Source organism: Uncinocarpus reesii, genomic scaffold (assembly GCF_000003515.1).
Source record: "Uncinocarpus reesii 1704 scaffold_2 genomic scaffold, whole genome shotgun sequence".
NCBI lineage: Eukaryota > Fungi > Ascomycota > Eurotiomycetes > Onygenales > Onygenaceae > Uncinocarpus > Uncinocarpus reesii.
The window spans coordinates 2,456,611-2,472,969 of NW_003052499.1; the positions used below are offsets into that span (position 1 = coordinate 2,456,611).

The 16,359-nt window shown below is 49.5% G+C and overlaps 8 protein-coding genes across 8 annotated transcripts; 2 read left to right on the forward strand and 6 right to left on the reverse strand.

Moving 5' to 3' along the window:
- Positions 1 to 238: 238 nt before the first annotated feature.
- On the reverse strand, positions 239 to 988 carry UREG_03802 (uncharacterized protein; the record flags this gene model as incomplete). Its single annotated transcript, XM_002544239.1, has 1 exon — positions 239 to 988. The coding sequence occupies one exon, from the start codon at positions 986 to 988 to the stop codon at positions 239 to 241; it is 750 nt and encodes a 249-aa protein (XP_002544285.1).
- Positions 989 to 1,661: 673 nt separating this feature from the next.
- UREG_03803 (uncharacterized protein) lies at positions 1,662 to 3,145 on the forward strand (the record flags this gene model as incomplete). Its single annotated transcript, XM_002544240.1, has 2 exons — positions 1,662 to 2,161; positions 2,389 to 3,145. 2 exons carry the CDS (start codon positions 1,662 to 1,664, stop codon positions 3,143 to 3,145), a joined length of 1,257 nt encoding a protein of 418 aa, XP_002544286.1.
- Positions 3,146 to 3,827: 682 nt separating this feature from the next.
- On the forward strand, positions 3,828 to 4,400 carry UREG_03804 (uncharacterized protein; the record flags this gene model as incomplete). Its single annotated transcript, XM_002544241.1, has 1 exon — positions 3,828 to 4,400. One exon carries the CDS (start codon positions 3,828 to 3,830, stop codon positions 4,398 to 4,400), a length of 573 nt encoding a protein of 190 aa, XP_002544287.1.
- Positions 4,401 to 5,224: 824 nt separating this feature from the next.
- Positions 5,225 to 6,595, reverse strand: UREG_03805 (uncharacterized protein; the record flags this gene model as incomplete). Its single annotated transcript, XM_002544242.1, has 1 exon — positions 5,225 to 6,595. One exon carries the CDS (start codon positions 6,593 to 6,595, stop codon positions 5,225 to 5,227), a length of 1,371 nt encoding a protein of 456 aa, XP_002544288.1.
- Positions 6,596 to 7,096: 501 nt separating this feature from the next.
- Positions 7,097 to 8,535, reverse strand: UREG_03806 (uncharacterized protein; the record flags this gene model as incomplete). Its single annotated transcript, XM_002544243.1, has 2 exons — positions 7,097 to 7,693; positions 7,747 to 8,535. 2 exons carry the CDS (start codon positions 8,533 to 8,535, stop codon positions 7,097 to 7,099), a joined length of 1,386 nt encoding a protein of 461 aa, XP_002544289.1.
- A 2,054-nt stretch (positions 8,536 to 10,589) lies between these two features.
- Positions 10,590 to 12,179, reverse strand: UREG_03807 (uncharacterized protein; the record flags this gene model as incomplete). The annotated part of the gene is made up of 1 exon (XM_002544244.1): positions 10,590 to 12,179. The coding sequence occupies one exon, from the start codon at positions 12,177 to 12,179 to the stop codon at positions 10,590 to 10,592; it is 1,590 nt and encodes a 529-aa protein (XP_002544290.1).
- Positions 12,180 to 13,505: 1,326 nt separating this feature from the next.
- On the reverse strand, positions 13,506 to 14,400 carry UREG_03808 (uncharacterized protein; the record flags this gene model as incomplete). Its single annotated transcript, XM_002544245.1, has 3 exons — positions 13,506 to 13,627; positions 14,014 to 14,041; positions 14,317 to 14,400. The coding sequence occupies 3 exons, from the start codon at positions 14,398 to 14,400 to the stop codon at positions 13,506 to 13,508; spliced, it is 234 nt and encodes a 77-aa protein (XP_002544291.1).
- Positions 14,401 to 14,548: 148 nt separating this feature from the next.
- On the reverse strand, positions 14,549 to 16,359 carry UREG_03809 (arylsulfatase; the record flags this gene model as incomplete). Its single annotated transcript, XM_002544246.1, has 3 exons — positions 14,549 to 15,811; positions 15,865 to 16,082; positions 16,152 to 16,359. 3 exons carry the CDS (start codon positions 16,357 to 16,359, stop codon positions 14,549 to 14,551), a joined length of 1,689 nt encoding a protein of 562 aa, XP_002544292.1.

The window sequence follows — 16,359 nt, forward strand, 5'->3', positions numbered from 1 at the left end:
CGAGGTGGGTGGGTGGGTGGGTGCCTGTTGTTATTCTGTTTTTCCTAAGAGGTGGGTGGGTGGGTGGGTGTTTTTTTTAAATAGTTTTTACAAATGAGACCATTCTTCCTTCCCAATTGGGATTCCAAACTCATGTATAATAATCAAGTAGTTATGTAGGTGACCCTTCCTATGGATTTCCAATCCAAACATTGATCTCATGAGCTTCTACATGGGTTCTACATTCTTGGCATGGAATCTACGTATCGGATCGGATGAAAGGTAATCCGACGGTATTCAAAAAATCCATTTTTCCGGTATGGCAGCACTTCCAAATCACTGGGCCCAGTCGAAGGTGGTCGGTATCGGGAAATTGCGCTGCCAGGTAAAGCTCCTCAACAGCACTATCTGTTTTGTCATGATATGGCTTCCGACCTGTAGATATCTCATAGAGTATGGAACCCATGGCAAATATCTCATCCTTAATGGAAGGATGATGCTCCCAGAAAGGACGAAGTGAAGCGCGTGAGCTTGAACAGACAAACGCCTGCTCTCCATCAATTGAGGAACCTGCAAAATCTGCAAACTTCAGATTGTCCTTCTCATCCAAGAGTAAATTTTGAGACCCAATATCAGCCTGGAGGACTCCTTTACTGTGGATGTAATGTAAACCCTCCGCAATCTGTAAAGACCATTTCTGAATCTGCTCTGATGAAACAGCGTTTCCATTTTCTCGAAGAGTTTTCAGGCGCAGGCAGAGAGGCTCTTTCAATCGTTCCATCACAATGCCTCGTTCCGGCAAAATCGCAATAACGTGGACAATTCGGGCATGTCGGCCTAGTCGCGTATATATGCGCCTTTCGATTTCGTGGTTGCGTTCGCCATCGGCGAATGGATAGGGCCATTTAACGACTTCGTGGGATTTGTATTCGGAAACGACGCCGGAAAGTCCTCTGGCGACTCGAGGCAGACTTGCAAGGTCTTGAAAAGACCATATCTTGGGTTCCATTGGTAGAAAGACAAACACTTGGGTATCATGCCAATTTTCGGCTTTGGAGTCTGGGTTGCTCTAATGATTATGACAAAATTCCAACGCGTCTGGGATTCCATTAAAATAACACGAGGAAACACTCACTCAAATCGAAGTCATATTTTCATGAAAACATCGTGTGCATATATCATGTGTGAAGGCAGATAACTTGTGCCCAGCCACATTGGTTAATCTATCTTTGGAGTTCACAACACCTGCTGTCAAAATGGACAGATCAGAAACATTCAAGACAATGTATTTTGCTACAAGGCACTAGATTGCAAAACAAGAATCTATCATCTTGGATTGCATGGCACCATGAGACCATTCATCATTGCATTCAGTCGACCAAAGGCTTACCTCTCAACAGTCCCTTGTTTCTCCAAAGTGAGCCAATTCACTATGAAGATATCTACAGCAACTACTCCCACTGGGTTGCCTCCTGACCCAGAAATGTTTTTTCGCAATACGTCCCAGCGTTGGGTGTAAGCTGTCCCTTTTATTTCCCACTGAAGAAGGTCTGTGGCTCACAACTGCTAGCTGTAACGAAAATATCCGACTGCGTGAACGTTATATTCGATTCAATATTCAAGAATTACAAAGGGTTGCAGCTGAGGCTGTCAAAAGGCCTCAATGCACTCGGATTATCAAAATGGCAGAAGGCGGCTTCAATAAAGTCTTCCTCCTGACGATGGATGACGGCAGCGAAGTCGTTGCACGTCTACCAACTCCAATCGCCGGCCCCCAACACCTGACAACTGCGAGCGAAGTTGCCACTATGGACTTTCTTAGAAGTGTATTGGACATACCAGTACCTCGAGTCCTTGGTTATTGTGCCACGGTCGATAACCCTATTGGTGCCGAGTACATCCTTATGGAGCGGCTTCGAGGTGATCAGCTCGGGGCTCGATGGCTTTCACTGCCAACTCCCCAACTTGCGGACTTGATGAGCCAGATTGTCGAGATTGAACGGAAACTCTTTTCCTTCAGATTTCCCGCGTACGGCAGTCTTTATTATCAACATGACACACCGGAGAAATCTAGGGTGAATATTTCGACTGACAAGGGTAACTTTTGTGTCGGCCCTGTCTGCAAACGTCAATTCTGGCATGATGACCGCGCAGACCTACCGCTGGACCGTGGGCCATGTATGTACGCTTCCCAAGCCGTTGTGACAAGAGATTAAACTAGTGTGTCTCGGATAATATTGTAGGGACTAAGCCTGAGGATTGCATTGCTGCTCCTGCTCGCCGGGAACTCGTCTGGACGTCAGCATATGCAAAACCGCGACCTCGACGCACATTCCTTCTTCCCACCGAGGAGGACATTGATCCAAAGGAACACACCTCGCTTTTATCACAATATCTGTTGATAGCCAGACCTCTGGTGCCCTCCAAATCGGAAATGCAAACACCAGTTTTGAGGCACCCCGATCTAAGTTTCCCCAACATTGTGCTTGCCCCAGGGTCAAATAAAATCCTGTCCATAATTGACTGGCAGGATGCTGCAATTCTTCCGCTATTCATGCAAGCAGGGTACCCAGCATTTTGTGAGCATGAATTATCCCAAGTGCAAACTCTGCAGAAGCCAAAACTTCCCGATAACTATGCTGAAATGAATGAGTTTGACAAGTTGCAGGCTGATGCTAAATTCCAATTGGAGAAGGCAAATTTCTTCTACACTGTCGCAACTGGGGCGCAAAACAGCTTGCATCTATTGGCCCTGCGCCAACCGGGCCTCGGGATGCGGCAATATCTTATTTCACAGGCTGGATATCCCTGGGATGCCGATTTGGTCAATTTCAAGGCCGCACTTGTTGGCATCGTGAAAATATGGGATTCGATTTCGTCTGAGCCCTGTCCCGTATCGTTTTCTCCTGCTGACGAGGAGAAGGCACTTCAAGATGCATCTGAGTGGAGAGAGTGCGCCGAGATCCTCTCGACAGTGCAGGATTCGCTTGGAGTCGATCGGGAAGGCGGTACAGATCCAGACAATTTTGAACACGCATGCGAGATGAACCAGCGATGGCGGCTGGAGATGCTAAAACATGCAGCAAGTCACCAGCGGAAGATTTGCTGGCAAGGGTGGGTGTTTAAAGGCGATCAAGATAATTCCTTGCCTCCATTGCTTGATTAGCTTTCCTTGTCTAGAAGCCTGAGCTATGATTATCATGATTGTCATGATTATTCATTGTTATGATAGTCTTATAGAGTAAGAAACTCTCTACTCGGTAGTCCCATGTTTAACTATTTGCAGCGGTTTTTTTACCGAGGACGCTTGATAGCCCTCTGCCCATTCCTCACCTGGCCATCCAGAATCATCATTGCAGTCTCCTTCTACCGACATCATGTAGGGTTTGTAGGATTTGATTCAACGCTCAAAGCTCAGCCAATTTTGGGTTGTTTGACAAGCCGATAAAACCGACCTGATGCAGGGAATCCAGAGAAAGTTGAACGAGAAAAACATCAAGTCTTGGGGCTCTTAACTGTCGGATTCTCTATAACTATCTGATTCTCTGTTTGTTTATCTACAACAGAGATAACCCCTTGGCACCCCCTGACCACCAACCCAACATCTGCTGCTTGCAACTAACATCCAGGCTCGATTTTGAGTGGTCTGGATCCTTCAAAAGTGCAACTCTGCAATTTCGCCTTTAGAAGTGCCCCTTAATTGTTGTAACGTTAACTCTGGCTCAGATGGGGCAGTTATATATAGAAGACAGCCCTCAGCTCTTCCGTTCGCCAGCCTGAGAATAAAAAATAATATCATCGCTGGCTGCTGACCATAATCTGAATATCCACCACCACCAGCCGCCAAAATGAAACTGCTCGAGTCCACCATCCCCGTGCTGATGCTGGCAAGCACTGTTCTCGCCGTCGACTGTCACAACCGCAGCTTCACCACCTGCGACGACAACATCGTTCACTGGTACGACGTCGACACCGGCCAGATCTGCGATCCCCTCGACTGCGGCGGCGGCCGCGCTCCCCAGAGGAAGAACGTCCCCGGATGCCCTGCCTACACAGGCACCGAAACCCGCGCCACCTCGGCTTCCTACCTCTCCTGCTTCACGCCCTCGGGCGCGTCCTCGACGATCGTCAGCATGAGCGCCAGCGCCAGCCCTGCTGAAACCACGGCGCATGCAGAGCCCACGACCGCGATCGTCACCGGTACGAGAGAAAGCTCCGCTGTTCCCCCTTCTGTCACGACGCCTGCGGCGCTCTCGACTGGGGAATCGGGCTCTGCTGAGCCCAGCGCCACGGCGCCGATTTCGAGCGGCAGTGGTACTACGGCTCCCCCGGCGGAATCCACGCCCAATGCGGGCCACTTTTTGGATAGCTCCCTGGCTGCAGTTGCTGGGATCGCAGTTGGTGTTGTTGCTCTGATCTAAACGACCTCAAACTTGCGCGATGGTTGCATTGTGTGATATGGCGGCCGGTCATCTCGAGATGTATTTGCGTGGAAGATTGGCCACGTTCCCCGTCCTGGCCCAGATGCCGTTGTCGGCAGCGTTTCGACTCAAGGCGACGGAGATCTAACGAAAACCCGGTGCACTCCCAGGGCCCTTAGGAGTGATTTGAAAATCCTCCCTGGGAAGATTGCTGGAGGCAGTAATTTGAGCAACTAGCGAGCTCGGGGTATAGCCTTATATGGATTGTAATGTCTTTTCTATCTACTTCTGTTTGATATATGTATAATACCACCCTTTTCTGCTGTCCTGGTTTGTAAATCGGCGAGACTCGACCGCATCGCTAGTGGCACACTGTGCCTCACGAACCAACGGCATAAGAGCTTTCAGGCTAGCATTCTTGTATTATCCGTTGATACCTTCAATTCCTCATTGAATTCAGCTTGAAAAGTGGGCTTATCGTCGGAACAGCAAACACACTGTCCCACTTGTTCTTCCTATAATACTTCAAGCCTTACTCACTTAAAAGATACTGCTCCGTAAGTTCTGTTTCCTACATTGTTAGTTACATATGGGTTCTCCGTTGTGTAAAACATCAAGCCGCATTGTAACACTGTCATAAGGCGAAGTTCCCCCATTAAGCCTAGATGTATTACTAGCTATCCATTAAGGTGACATGGTAGTCTATAGCAAGCGTCAATGTGTAATTATCTGTGTTCCGAAGCGAGATCTATATAAGAAACCGAAAAAGAAGATCTTCCTGGAAAACGTCAAAAGGAAGAGTGTCCGGTCGTAATCGCGTGGATCTAGAACTGTTCAAACTCCTTGTCGACTTCCTCAAAATGGTCGAAGAAGCCCTTGAAGAGCTTCACGCCAAGTCCGGGGTCCAAACTACCCGTGGTAGCCCTGATACTATGCATGCTCAGCTGCGGGATCCCGCAGTCAATCGCCCTCATCCCGATGCGGGCGCTTGTCATGGGACCAATGGTGCCACCGCTGCGGCTGTCGTTTCTGATCTGGAAGACTTGAAGCCTGGACCCGCACTTCTCTGCGACCCGTTGGAGCAGCGCGGTGCTGATGCTGTCCGTGGTCATATGCCCGTTGGGATCCGCAGAGACTGAAACACCAATGTTAAGACGGGGAGCGTGGTTCTCCAGGTACTGGCCCAGGAAGTTCGGGTTCACGGCGTGGATGACATCGGACGAAACCAGGAAGCTATTCGCGACGGTTTGGGAGAGAACATTTGGTCCATAGTCGGAGGAAAACGCCTCGACAATCCGCTCGATGACGCTGCTCATGTAGTTTGATCGAGCGCCCTGTCTGAGCAAGCTGCCAATCTCCTCGTCGTCAAACATGCCCACCATCTTAACGATTCCGGTGCCGCGATCCTCGGATGACGCCAAGAGGCCCTCGAAGGCGCTGTAGCAGCAAAGCTTGTCGTCGATCCGGCCCGCGAAGATGAATTCCTTATCTAACCCACCGACCTGCGCGGGTTGGATGTCGAAGAGCTCCAATTCCCAGTTCACGATGCTGCTATAATCGGTTATCCCCATCTCTTTCGCAATCGCTCGAACCAGCCGCTCCGGCTGCGTAGCAGCGAACGTTCCATTCTCGATCTTGCCATCATCAACAGTGTTTACCTCCTCTCCCAGTATATCGGAGTTATCCAAGCCGATCACAGGAACCGCTTGCGTCTCCGGATTAAACGGGCCCTGTGACGGAGCTCCAAAGTGCACCGCCAGAGTCGGCACCCGCGCAATCGGCCAGCCCAGCTTCACCAGCTTCGACTCCACAGCGCCAGACTCCGGATTCCTTACCAGCACACGCCCACCGATCCCCAAGTCACGATCCCACCACGTCGAGCTCAGTGCACCCGCATACGGGGCCACGCCCAGCTGGACAAATCCCGCCTTGGTGGGCAACTTGGAAACAGGCTTGAGTTTGGCGCACAGCGCGTCGATATGCCCCGCGACCACCCCGACCCCGTTCCCACTCTTGTAGTCCTCGCCAATGATAAACGCGATCAAGGCGCTGTCGTTCCTGGTACAGTAGTACTTCCCGCCGGGCTTGAGGGTGGAGGTCCAAACATCGCGCTCGGAGAGCTTGGTGAAGCCGTGGTCATCAAGGCGTCGAGAGAAGGTGGAGACAGCGTGGAAAATGGTTGGGTTCTCCGTCATGAAATCGCAATAGGGCTGTGTGTATGCTTCTGGGGAAAGGGATGAGGATTGCTTGCCGGCTAGGCGGCATTGTTCGGCTTCGGCGCGACGCTGGCGGAAGCTCACTTGGCGGGGGAAGACTTTCTTGGTCATGGTATCGGTGTGCTTGGAGGTGATGATCGTCTGCTGGGGAAAAAGAAGATGTTCAAAGTGTTCAGTTCGTGGTCGAGGGATGCTTGTGTTGTCATTCATGGGGTGAGTGTCAGGGTTCGTTCCGGGCGGGAGTGGAATCCGCCCATGGATCAGCAGTCTCGTTGCTGGAGAAACCCCAAACTATGCACATAGGCACAAGATATATTCTATTCGCGATATCAAGCCGTCTGGTAAGTAGAGCTTTTAAAAAGTCTCAATTGTTACTGTTATGCGCAATAAAACATCACGGCGCTTCGATCTCCCAACAACAGGAGCGAAGTCCCAGCGCCTCGCTAACTACATCCAAAACCGCCGACATTGTTGGCACTTTCAAGTCCTTTCCTTCTTATCCATACTCGAACCAGCAACGGCATTCCAATTTACTTTTCCACCATGACATTCCGTGGTGATTTCGGGGCCCATTGCGCGGACAATCTCAGTCCCACGTCTCGAAACCACGATAGTCACACGGCCTGTTCGGCCATTGAAAGGAACACTGAAGTGATTTATACCAGCGACACTTGCTTTCAATTTTGTTGCCGTCGAGTTTCCAATCTGAACGCTGACGTCGCTCGGTTCTTTGGCTAAAACAGAAAGGAACACTCTGTCTTGCGAGAGCGATGATGGATTCAGAACCGGCTGGCCCATCGCAGGGTTGTTGCCTCTGGTTCCTCCCGCACTCCCAGAGTTCGCAGGGTTGCGGCGGTACCAGTAAGAGATAATGTCCTTTTTATCTGGCGATGGCGACTGCGAGGGGTGTCTCATTGTCAAATTGCCCGACTTATATCTGTCGATGTAGTCGGGGAGGAGAGCTCGCCATCCGTCATGAGGATTGTCACGGACGTACCATTCGGCACCGTGAGGAATGCCGTTTTCGTGGATCGGACTGATATAGTGAGATTCCCCGAAATCATTCCATGTAATGATCTAATGCTACCGTCAGTGAAAATAGCGCTTTGATTTCCAAGTATTAGGCTTACTTGAACAAACGTTGGTTGCAACTCGATGACTTGTTCCCAGCGGTCATGCCACAGGTCATCACCGCGCCAGAGCCAATTTTTATTCCACTGGGGAAGGTTGGTGTAGAACCACGGCGAGACAGGCATCATATAAGGCTTGCTGCCAATGGCGCCTATCCATGCTTTATCGGCCTCAAGCGTCTTTTCCTCTGTCCCAACAGCCCAAGCATCCCAGCTGAAAGCTCCGTCAATAGTATTGACGACATTTCTAACGCCTTGCGGGCCTAAACTTGTCCAAGACGGAACAAAAAAGCAACCTGTTTCCCTTTTGATTGCGGGCCAGTCATTGGTATTACTCGCACCCTCAAAGGTTGATACCAGTGGTTTATTATTATATTGGAACTGTGCCGGTTGGTTCCTATATGTATTTATCGTTCTTATCACGCGGTCAGGCTGCCAGGGCCCTCCGGAAGCATAGTCGAATGATAAAAATAGCGTAAATCCCCCCGTGTCCCCCGCAGCTTTGTATGCTTTTTGCAGTACAGAGTCTGTGTAACTATCCTGAGGTGCAATGTTGAGGGCAAACCCGTCGATGTGGGCTTCCTTTGCCAATTTTATATCGGCTTTCCATTCATCTAATGTCATTGACGCGGCATTTCCGACCTGCAGCTTCAGCTCAGAGACTAGGCTTTTTTTTATTTTTTTTATCCGGGGACTACTCACGATAAAGTGAGCAAAAACAGATTTTGGCTCGGTTGCGGCTGCGGAAGTAATCACTGCAGTTAAATAGAGTAAATATTTAATATACATGGTTTATGATTCGATTTAGCAAGGTAAACGAGTGAAAATAAGGATTGACTCTTCAACTAAACATGAGGAATAAAGAGGAAGAAACGGATCACAAAACTCTAGCCTGTGTTGAGTAGGATTTTCTCGTCCAGGCCAGTCAGCGCAGAATGAGCGACAGTCACCATGAGAAAAGAAGCGAATAAAGGGTAAAATCTTCGCTGTATAAATGTACAGCACGAACGCATGGGAGAGAGGATTTTTGGGAATTCATGGGGCTATTGTGCCAGTGGAATCAGACATCCTATCAAGGGCCATTTCAATGGCTGGGCAAACAACCCTGTGGAGAGAGATATGTTTCAAAGCCTCATCGAGCCAATTGACAATCGGCCAAAGTCGGGGGGTCGCGCATGCCCTCCATGCCCATAAGCTGTTTGGGGTGAATAGCCGGGGAACAGAATGCTGTTCTAGAGTAGTGGAGGTTCCAAGAGCAGGGTTTCGAGGAAATAAAGAGCCCACCCATCTCACCAGATGAGAAGGTAGCGCTGTTCGGTGGTTTCCAATATATGGTGATCACTTTGGGGGGTATGCAGACAGTTTGGGGCCGCATTCGAAGCCATCGTTCTGAGAAAATGGGCAGTATTGCAGTGGGTACTCGGCTGATGGGTATCAAATCGGCTGGATATCATGTTATATCTGGAACAGACGTTGGGTGGTGAAACAATGGGGAACCACGGCCGAGAGAGGGACTTTTCTCAACCTACACGAAAGCATTGTCTTGCGTAGCACCTCATTATGGGACCTCGACACTTTTATAGGGACGAAGTTTCATCGTGAGTTCATGGTCGCAATACTGCCATTCGCTCACCATGGTCTGCCTTTGGAAGATGTGTTTCAGGATCATTGTCCGGGCCCAGCGGGATCCAGGCACGATCAGTAAATTTCTCGTTCCTGGGGGCTGGACCGCAAGGCTCAAGCCGCTCAGGGGTAACTAGAAACGCTAGGAGTGGGGGCGAGGATGGGAGCCATGGACACACTGGTCAATCATCCACAGTTGGGCCTGGAGGGAAGCGATGGCCAACACGGAGTAATGTCAAGAAATATCATACCAGCCATTGTCGTCTTTTGGAAACAAAAAGCCTCTCATTTCGTGCGGTGTTTTTATTTGGAGTCGCAGTCATGTCTTTGAAGATGGCGATGGATGCATTTCTTTGTTGAAGTAGTTGAGTGGGCTTACTAAGCTGAGGCCGGGCGGATCAACAAAGCGCCGAGGCCTAGTTAGGTAATCGAGACCTCATCCCAACAGCCAACGCTCTCCATCATCAACCACTGCTCTTAGACGCCCATGGGTGTCTGATTTCTCTCTTTTGTGATTGATGCTTATATACTACCATCCTACGCTAGTATGCAAAGAAGATCAGAGCTGGCTACAGCTTCGCCTCTGTCAAGAAGCCGGAGTTGGGTTCTTTCATCCCGCATTGCTGCCACTTCCCAATTGACGGATAGTCAGTCAGGAATTCCAGATGTTGGTCACACAATGGAGAAAGATACTACGATTCACAAAGCATACTTTACGGACACCTCTCAGAATAACGCGCCTATCCGCCCGGGGTGTGAAGCAGTATCTGCCGGTTCCCAACATCAGGTCAAACTCGGTAATTCTGTCGGCATCAGAGGTGTTGATGTGATCTTTAACCTTAATTGCCCATCGCCTGTTAGGTGGTGGAAGTGTTTCTACGGACCTCACCGGTCATGTCTGAGACAGGGACTTGGCCTAATCCTCGATGGCACCTAAACTTGAACAACGGTCGACCCAAGGAAGGGAAATAGATACGAGCCTGCTTAATGCGAAGCTGGAGTCTAGAGACTTTTTTATGATTCCTCCGATACTTGCTCCGGTGCTTCAGCAATGGATTGGACCTGAAGTCATATGACCTGATAAGCACCATTGTCTAGAGTTCCTTGAAAAGGCCCAGAAAAATGCATTAAACCACATTGAAAATTGGTCCTTTTCTCGCGGTAATAATCTCACCAAATGTATATCGGCCTGAGCGATCCCACCTTGAGCTCCCGGAAACTCAGGTGCGCTTAAGAACTCGTTTCAATCTGCGAATATCTTCCCTCAACGCTTTTATACCCCCAGCTTGCCCCCCCTGCTTGTCCGTTTCCTCCTCGCTCATGATAATTCCCGTCAATTTTGGCAAGATGAGCGGTTGTAACCCCCTTCCTTCCGTTCTTTGGCCACAATCGGTACATCCTAGCATTTCTCCGATGCAATCGAGCATACGCACAACCACCTGAACTAAAATTAAAATCTGAAGATTCTGATCTCCCTGAAGCGAGACACCGCTGATTTGGATGTCTGAAAGGGCGATTGATATTGCTCTGTGATTCGATGCAACAAGGTAATAGCAGATACTCGAGAAAACAACTCGACAAAGCCGAACCAAGTCAACATAACACACCAGCATTAAAAGACATGTCGGGGTGTCCAAGTGGTGCTGTCGAGTTTGCCATGTAGAGCTTCCACTACTTCGAGAAGTATTGACCAGAATAGGGAGTAGTGAATCTCCGGACGATGAGGACGATACTGATAGCGTTGCTAATGAATGAGTACTCCCCGCAGGACTTTGGCCAGACGTTTCGTTTCCCCGCAAATTCAGTCCTGAATGATTAGAAGTTGATCCATATATTGATCGAGCGTTCCGGACATTCATCAGGTTTTGAAGCAGATCTTGAAGCTCCTGAAGCCCACGAAGTACATGGGATATTGGGAGTGTAGGTTCTGGCGGGAAAATCTCCATTGAATTGTGCTCATTAGACGGCTGATTACCTGTCCGGTCGACCTTCAGATGTTGCCTGATGTCCATATCCAACCTAGCTAAACGTTCGACCGATTCATTATACAAGTCATCTGTTTCCCTCCTGCTGATCCCTTCGTTTTCGGCCACTGTGCCAGTGTCTAGATGCGTGAGGTCACTGACGATGTTTTGAAATCCGGAGTCGGAGGTACGGTTGGAGCTAGGAGATGACTCTGGGCCGACATGTATCATGTTTGGCAAGTTATTATCGCCGCTGGGACCGAGAGAATGCCTGAAACAATCAAATTTGTCTACAAACGGAGGGATGTTCATCTCCACTGCGTTGTAGCTGAGCCAGGACATCGGTTCTTGCTCCTGATCGTTGTTCTCGCCTTCTCCCACAAAGGGAAAGGGAACGAAGTCGTTTTCCGGCATCTCCTGCACATCAGCAGCAAGTAGATGCGAGGCGAATGCTGGCCTCGACCCCGTTATATTTTGCATTCCCGCAGTCGAGCCGTCATGCGCTGGCGAGTTATAGCAAGTACCGCTACTGCTCCTCTTTTCCGAAACCGGGCCAAAATCTTGAAATTGCTGACTGGGTACACTATGACTTTGTCGCCGTTTTCGATTCGCAATATTTCCCTTCCGTTGACTATCCGAACGGCCAGGTCTGCCCATTCGCATCGACGGCTTGGTGATGCAAACTGCTCCTGCTCGTTCGCAGCGGTTACAAGAAAGCTGATTGACTCTATTCCGGATACAACGAAGCTTCTGCCCTCTGCATCTTTCACATGCTAGTCGCTTCGGCTGTTCTGGTACATTCGAAGCATCAGGCAAAGCTTGTGTGTGATCGAGTCTCCTAGACATGGTGTCCGATTATCAACTGCTTCCTGTCCCTAGTCACTTGGAGGCCCTCCAATTTGAAAAACTTGGAATAAGCAAGAGGTAGGCTGAGTGGCTGACTGACTGGACTTGATATGAATAGTTTCCAAATATGCTGTCAATCGACAATGGGCTGTCAACCCCAGGCGCTGTAGATTGGGGTCTTTCAGCCATGTTAGACGAGTAGTGGGCGGCAACCAGTATTCTTATGATTGGAGACCGCCTTCGCCTGCTTGCCTGGCTGTGGAAGACCATTTTGGCTTTTCTAAAAGAATGGTTATTCATGAGACGATTGGTAGCATCGACCCAATCTCAAAACTGGGCACTGGCTGTCTGCTCCGACCTATATTTAAAACCAGCCCGATTCTTACCACATAGCCACTATGAAAGCCAGTACATAAATTCTGCCCGCTGGCAGCGAAAGACTCCGTCATGATTTGGTTAATCGTTTGTTGCTCGGTTCTTCCAGTATCTTCAGTGTTGCTCAACATACAAGTGCTGCCGGCAATACTACGTGCGGTTCACTGGCCCAAAGACCGAGACGGCGCCGAGAGCTTGCGCAGGGCTTGCAACAACCCTTGTGGAACCACTTATTTTTCACAACGCTATTAATATGGGAAAGGATCTCATGATATTCCTCCAGCCTTTGCCCATAAAGTGAAGCAGAAGAGTTCATCCGCGATGAGACAGTGACGTTTGGTCGCCTTGCCCGCTTGACCTCGCCAACACCAATCCATTTTTAACCGTCCGTTTCCGGACAAATGCTGGCTGGTAGCACTGAGTTCGTGTCTTGATTGCAGGGACACGGCTTCTCTTCCTACGATCAAGACTAGAAAGGTCCTTCTGGTAGCAGGCACCCCTGCGTCTGATTCTACAATTTCTGTACTTGGAGAGCTCCTGTGGGCAAAATCAAACCTAAACCAGCCCTTGGGATAATGGCCCTCTGGTGGGTATTGCCGATGTACATGCTTCTGGGGCCAAACACAGTTACTCGTGTGTCCTCTCAGACAGACTGAGCCTCTTACGAGCGTCTGACAGTCACCCTCCATTATAAGAGCATATATATGTGCTCACGATGTGCACAGGCTCTACTGGTTGCTGAAGAGATTGCCGAACTTGAAATACCAAAGAATGCACGAACCGGCATGTTTTTATTCGAGACTCTCTGCAATCTTTGGACTTGATTATCCAGATACGGTCCATCGCTACGATGTTCCACAAATACTGTCAAGCTAGGCCTAGAAATATAAATCTTCCAGACATGACAGGCTAACTTGAGAATAGGATTCAAAGTATCTTTTTGATGTTAGATTACGGGGCGTTGGGAAGAGGAAGAAGTTCAAGCCATCTTAACGAGGAAGTCCTCTTGACGCGAAAGTTCTCGTAGAACTGAGGACCGGCGGGTATCTTGTTCAGCTTTAACTGAAATTGAGCTAAAATCATGGTTGCAGGTGAGATTAGGAAGCATTGATTTGTTTTTCCTATGCTATTTTCTTTTCAATCCTCACGTTAAAATATCAAAAATTGAAGCTACCTACAGCTTGTGCCAAATTATGAGGGCAGTCTCATTGCAGCTCCAGGGACATGACCACGTGTAGCCGAATGTTTGGTGATAGATAAACGAAATGGGCAAATACACTGAGACGAGTGGCACAGCGATGTACAACTGAACACTTAAAAGCTATCTTTGGGCTGTCTGGGGGTTTGAATATGAGCCCCCAAGCCAGATCAATTGTACCATTTGCGCACCCGCCCGATAGCCAACCTACTAGACGCAAGGATTTACTAGTCGAAGTTGCAAACAGCCGCATTCACATACGTGGAGGCGAGCCTGGACGGTCGTACAGCTATATTTACATAATAGTCTTGCCGGCTCTAGTCGATATAACATCTGGAAGGAGAGCGTCTTTGCTTCTCACTTCAAGCTCTTTTTGCGAGGGCACATTCAATCCAGGCTCAATTCCTCAGCAACGGGAGGTATTCCAGTCCTGACATCTACAGGGGCAGATTTGGAAACTTCACCCCAAATGCGCAAAACTGTTTTGGCCTATTCTTAGGTTTAATATAGATTTCTGAACATGGAGGTCAAGGGCTCCACATTTGTAGGTTACATGTGTGTTACCGCCCGTCCGCTGGCCCCTTGAATACCACGCGGGAAGCTCATCCAAACTGCAGGATGGCCATAGCAAAAAATGAAACAATGCATGATGCATGATGCACAGTGCCCAATGTCACACTTTGTCTATATAGCACAAGACCATTCTCAGGGGCTTTCTTTGACTTGGTGCATGATATTTTATTTACAATCCAACAGGATATTGGGTTACCATATAGCTATGCCGCGGCCTGCGCTCTCAAGATGATTTGGCTTCTAGGACGCCATATTGAATTGCGTCTCCCACCAAGCCCACCTCCAGTACGTAATTGTCCCACTCAGAAATCAATTCTGCAAGTTTTTGCGGGTAATCTGCGCCCAAATCATGGGTCTCACCGGGATCTTCACTCAGCCGATAAAGCTGCCATCGGCCGGGACCGTAAGGTTCGGGAATGAGCAGGGCCTTCCAGTCGCCCTTGCGCACTGCTTGACGGCCAAAGAGCTCCCATCCTGTTACATGATCTTCAGAGTGGATGCGATCATGCCGGCCTTGAAGATACGGCAGCCAGGAGGCGCCGCGCATGGGGGCTATAGTTCTAGATTTGTAGGTGGTGCCGGGGTGTTTGACGCCTGCGAGGTCCAGGATCGTCGGGGCGATATCCATCACCGTACAAAAGGAGTGATCAATGCTCGCCTTTCCATATGTCAGTGGTGGAAAGTTGAGGATAAAGGGAACTCGAATGCCGCCTTCGCTCGTGAAACACTTGTAGAGCCTCGATGGAGCTGTGGCAGCCGATGCCCAGTGCGGTCCGTACCACGCATATGAGTTGTATTTTCCTAGATTTTCGATGGAATTGTCGTAGTACCGGTCGATATGATCAAAGATGTTTTCTTCGATCAGGGGAATAGATTCCAGCAGCATGCCCTCGGCACCGTTGTCGGACATGAACAGAATAAAAGTGTTGTCGATTTCACCAGATTCCCGGAGGCGGTCCAAAACACGACCGATCTGCTCATCCATGCATTGGACCATGGCGGCGTATATCTCCATGCAGCGAGACGAGAATCTGCGGTCCTCCGAACTGAGATCTTTCCAGTATTTCGACATCTTACGGCCTCCCACGGCGATCACATCATGGGCGACTGCACCCTTGGGGATCAAACCGAGCCTCTTAAGATTCATCAAACGCTTCTGCCGAAGACTCTCTGGGCCCTCATCGTAAACGCCTTTATACTCTTCGATAACTGTTTCCGGTGCCTGGAGGGGCCAGTGTGGTGCTGAGTACGCCAGGTACGCGAAAAATGGCTTTTCTTTCAGCTCTGGGTCATCCGATCTATCATCGAGATATTGAAGTAGTTTGTCGGTGAATGCAGTGGTGGAGTAAAAGTCCTCTCCCAGGTTGTGAGGCTCAATACGCTTATCGTCCTCCACATAGAAGGTCTGCGTGCCTTTCAGTAACCGGGGCAGCTCCTCGTTCTTATCCAGCAGTTGTGGTTCCCAGCCATAGTGATTTGCAGCACCCTGTCATGCAGTCAGTGAAAACGGTTCCAGCATATCAATGCGGTTACACATACTGGAAGGAGAGAATACGACCGATCGAATCCTCGCGTGCACGGGAAACGGTCAGGGGTCAGTCCCAAATGCCACTTTCCAGACATCATTGTGTGATATCCTCCCTCCTGAAGGAGTTCTGATAGAGCCACGACTCTGTCATTCAGATACCCTTCATAGCCGGGCTTGCCACGTTGGAACTCCTGTATCTTTTCAATCATCGCCCCGATACCTGCAATGTCTACAGGTTTGGAATGTCAGCCACTTTGAAACATTCCCGTCTTAGGTTGAATATTGGGGGGGTCACTACGGTTATCGGTGCCGCTGAGCAGCATCGAGCGAGTCGGCGAGCATGCAGACGCAGCATGGAAGTCCGTGAATCGCATTCCGCCTTTTGCGATGCTGTCGATATGCGGTGTTTTTATTTCCCCTCCATAGCATCCCACATCCGAGAATCCCAGGTCGTCGGCAACGATCACGAGGAAGTTTGGCCGGCCGGTGATTTTCGCGGCAGGCAT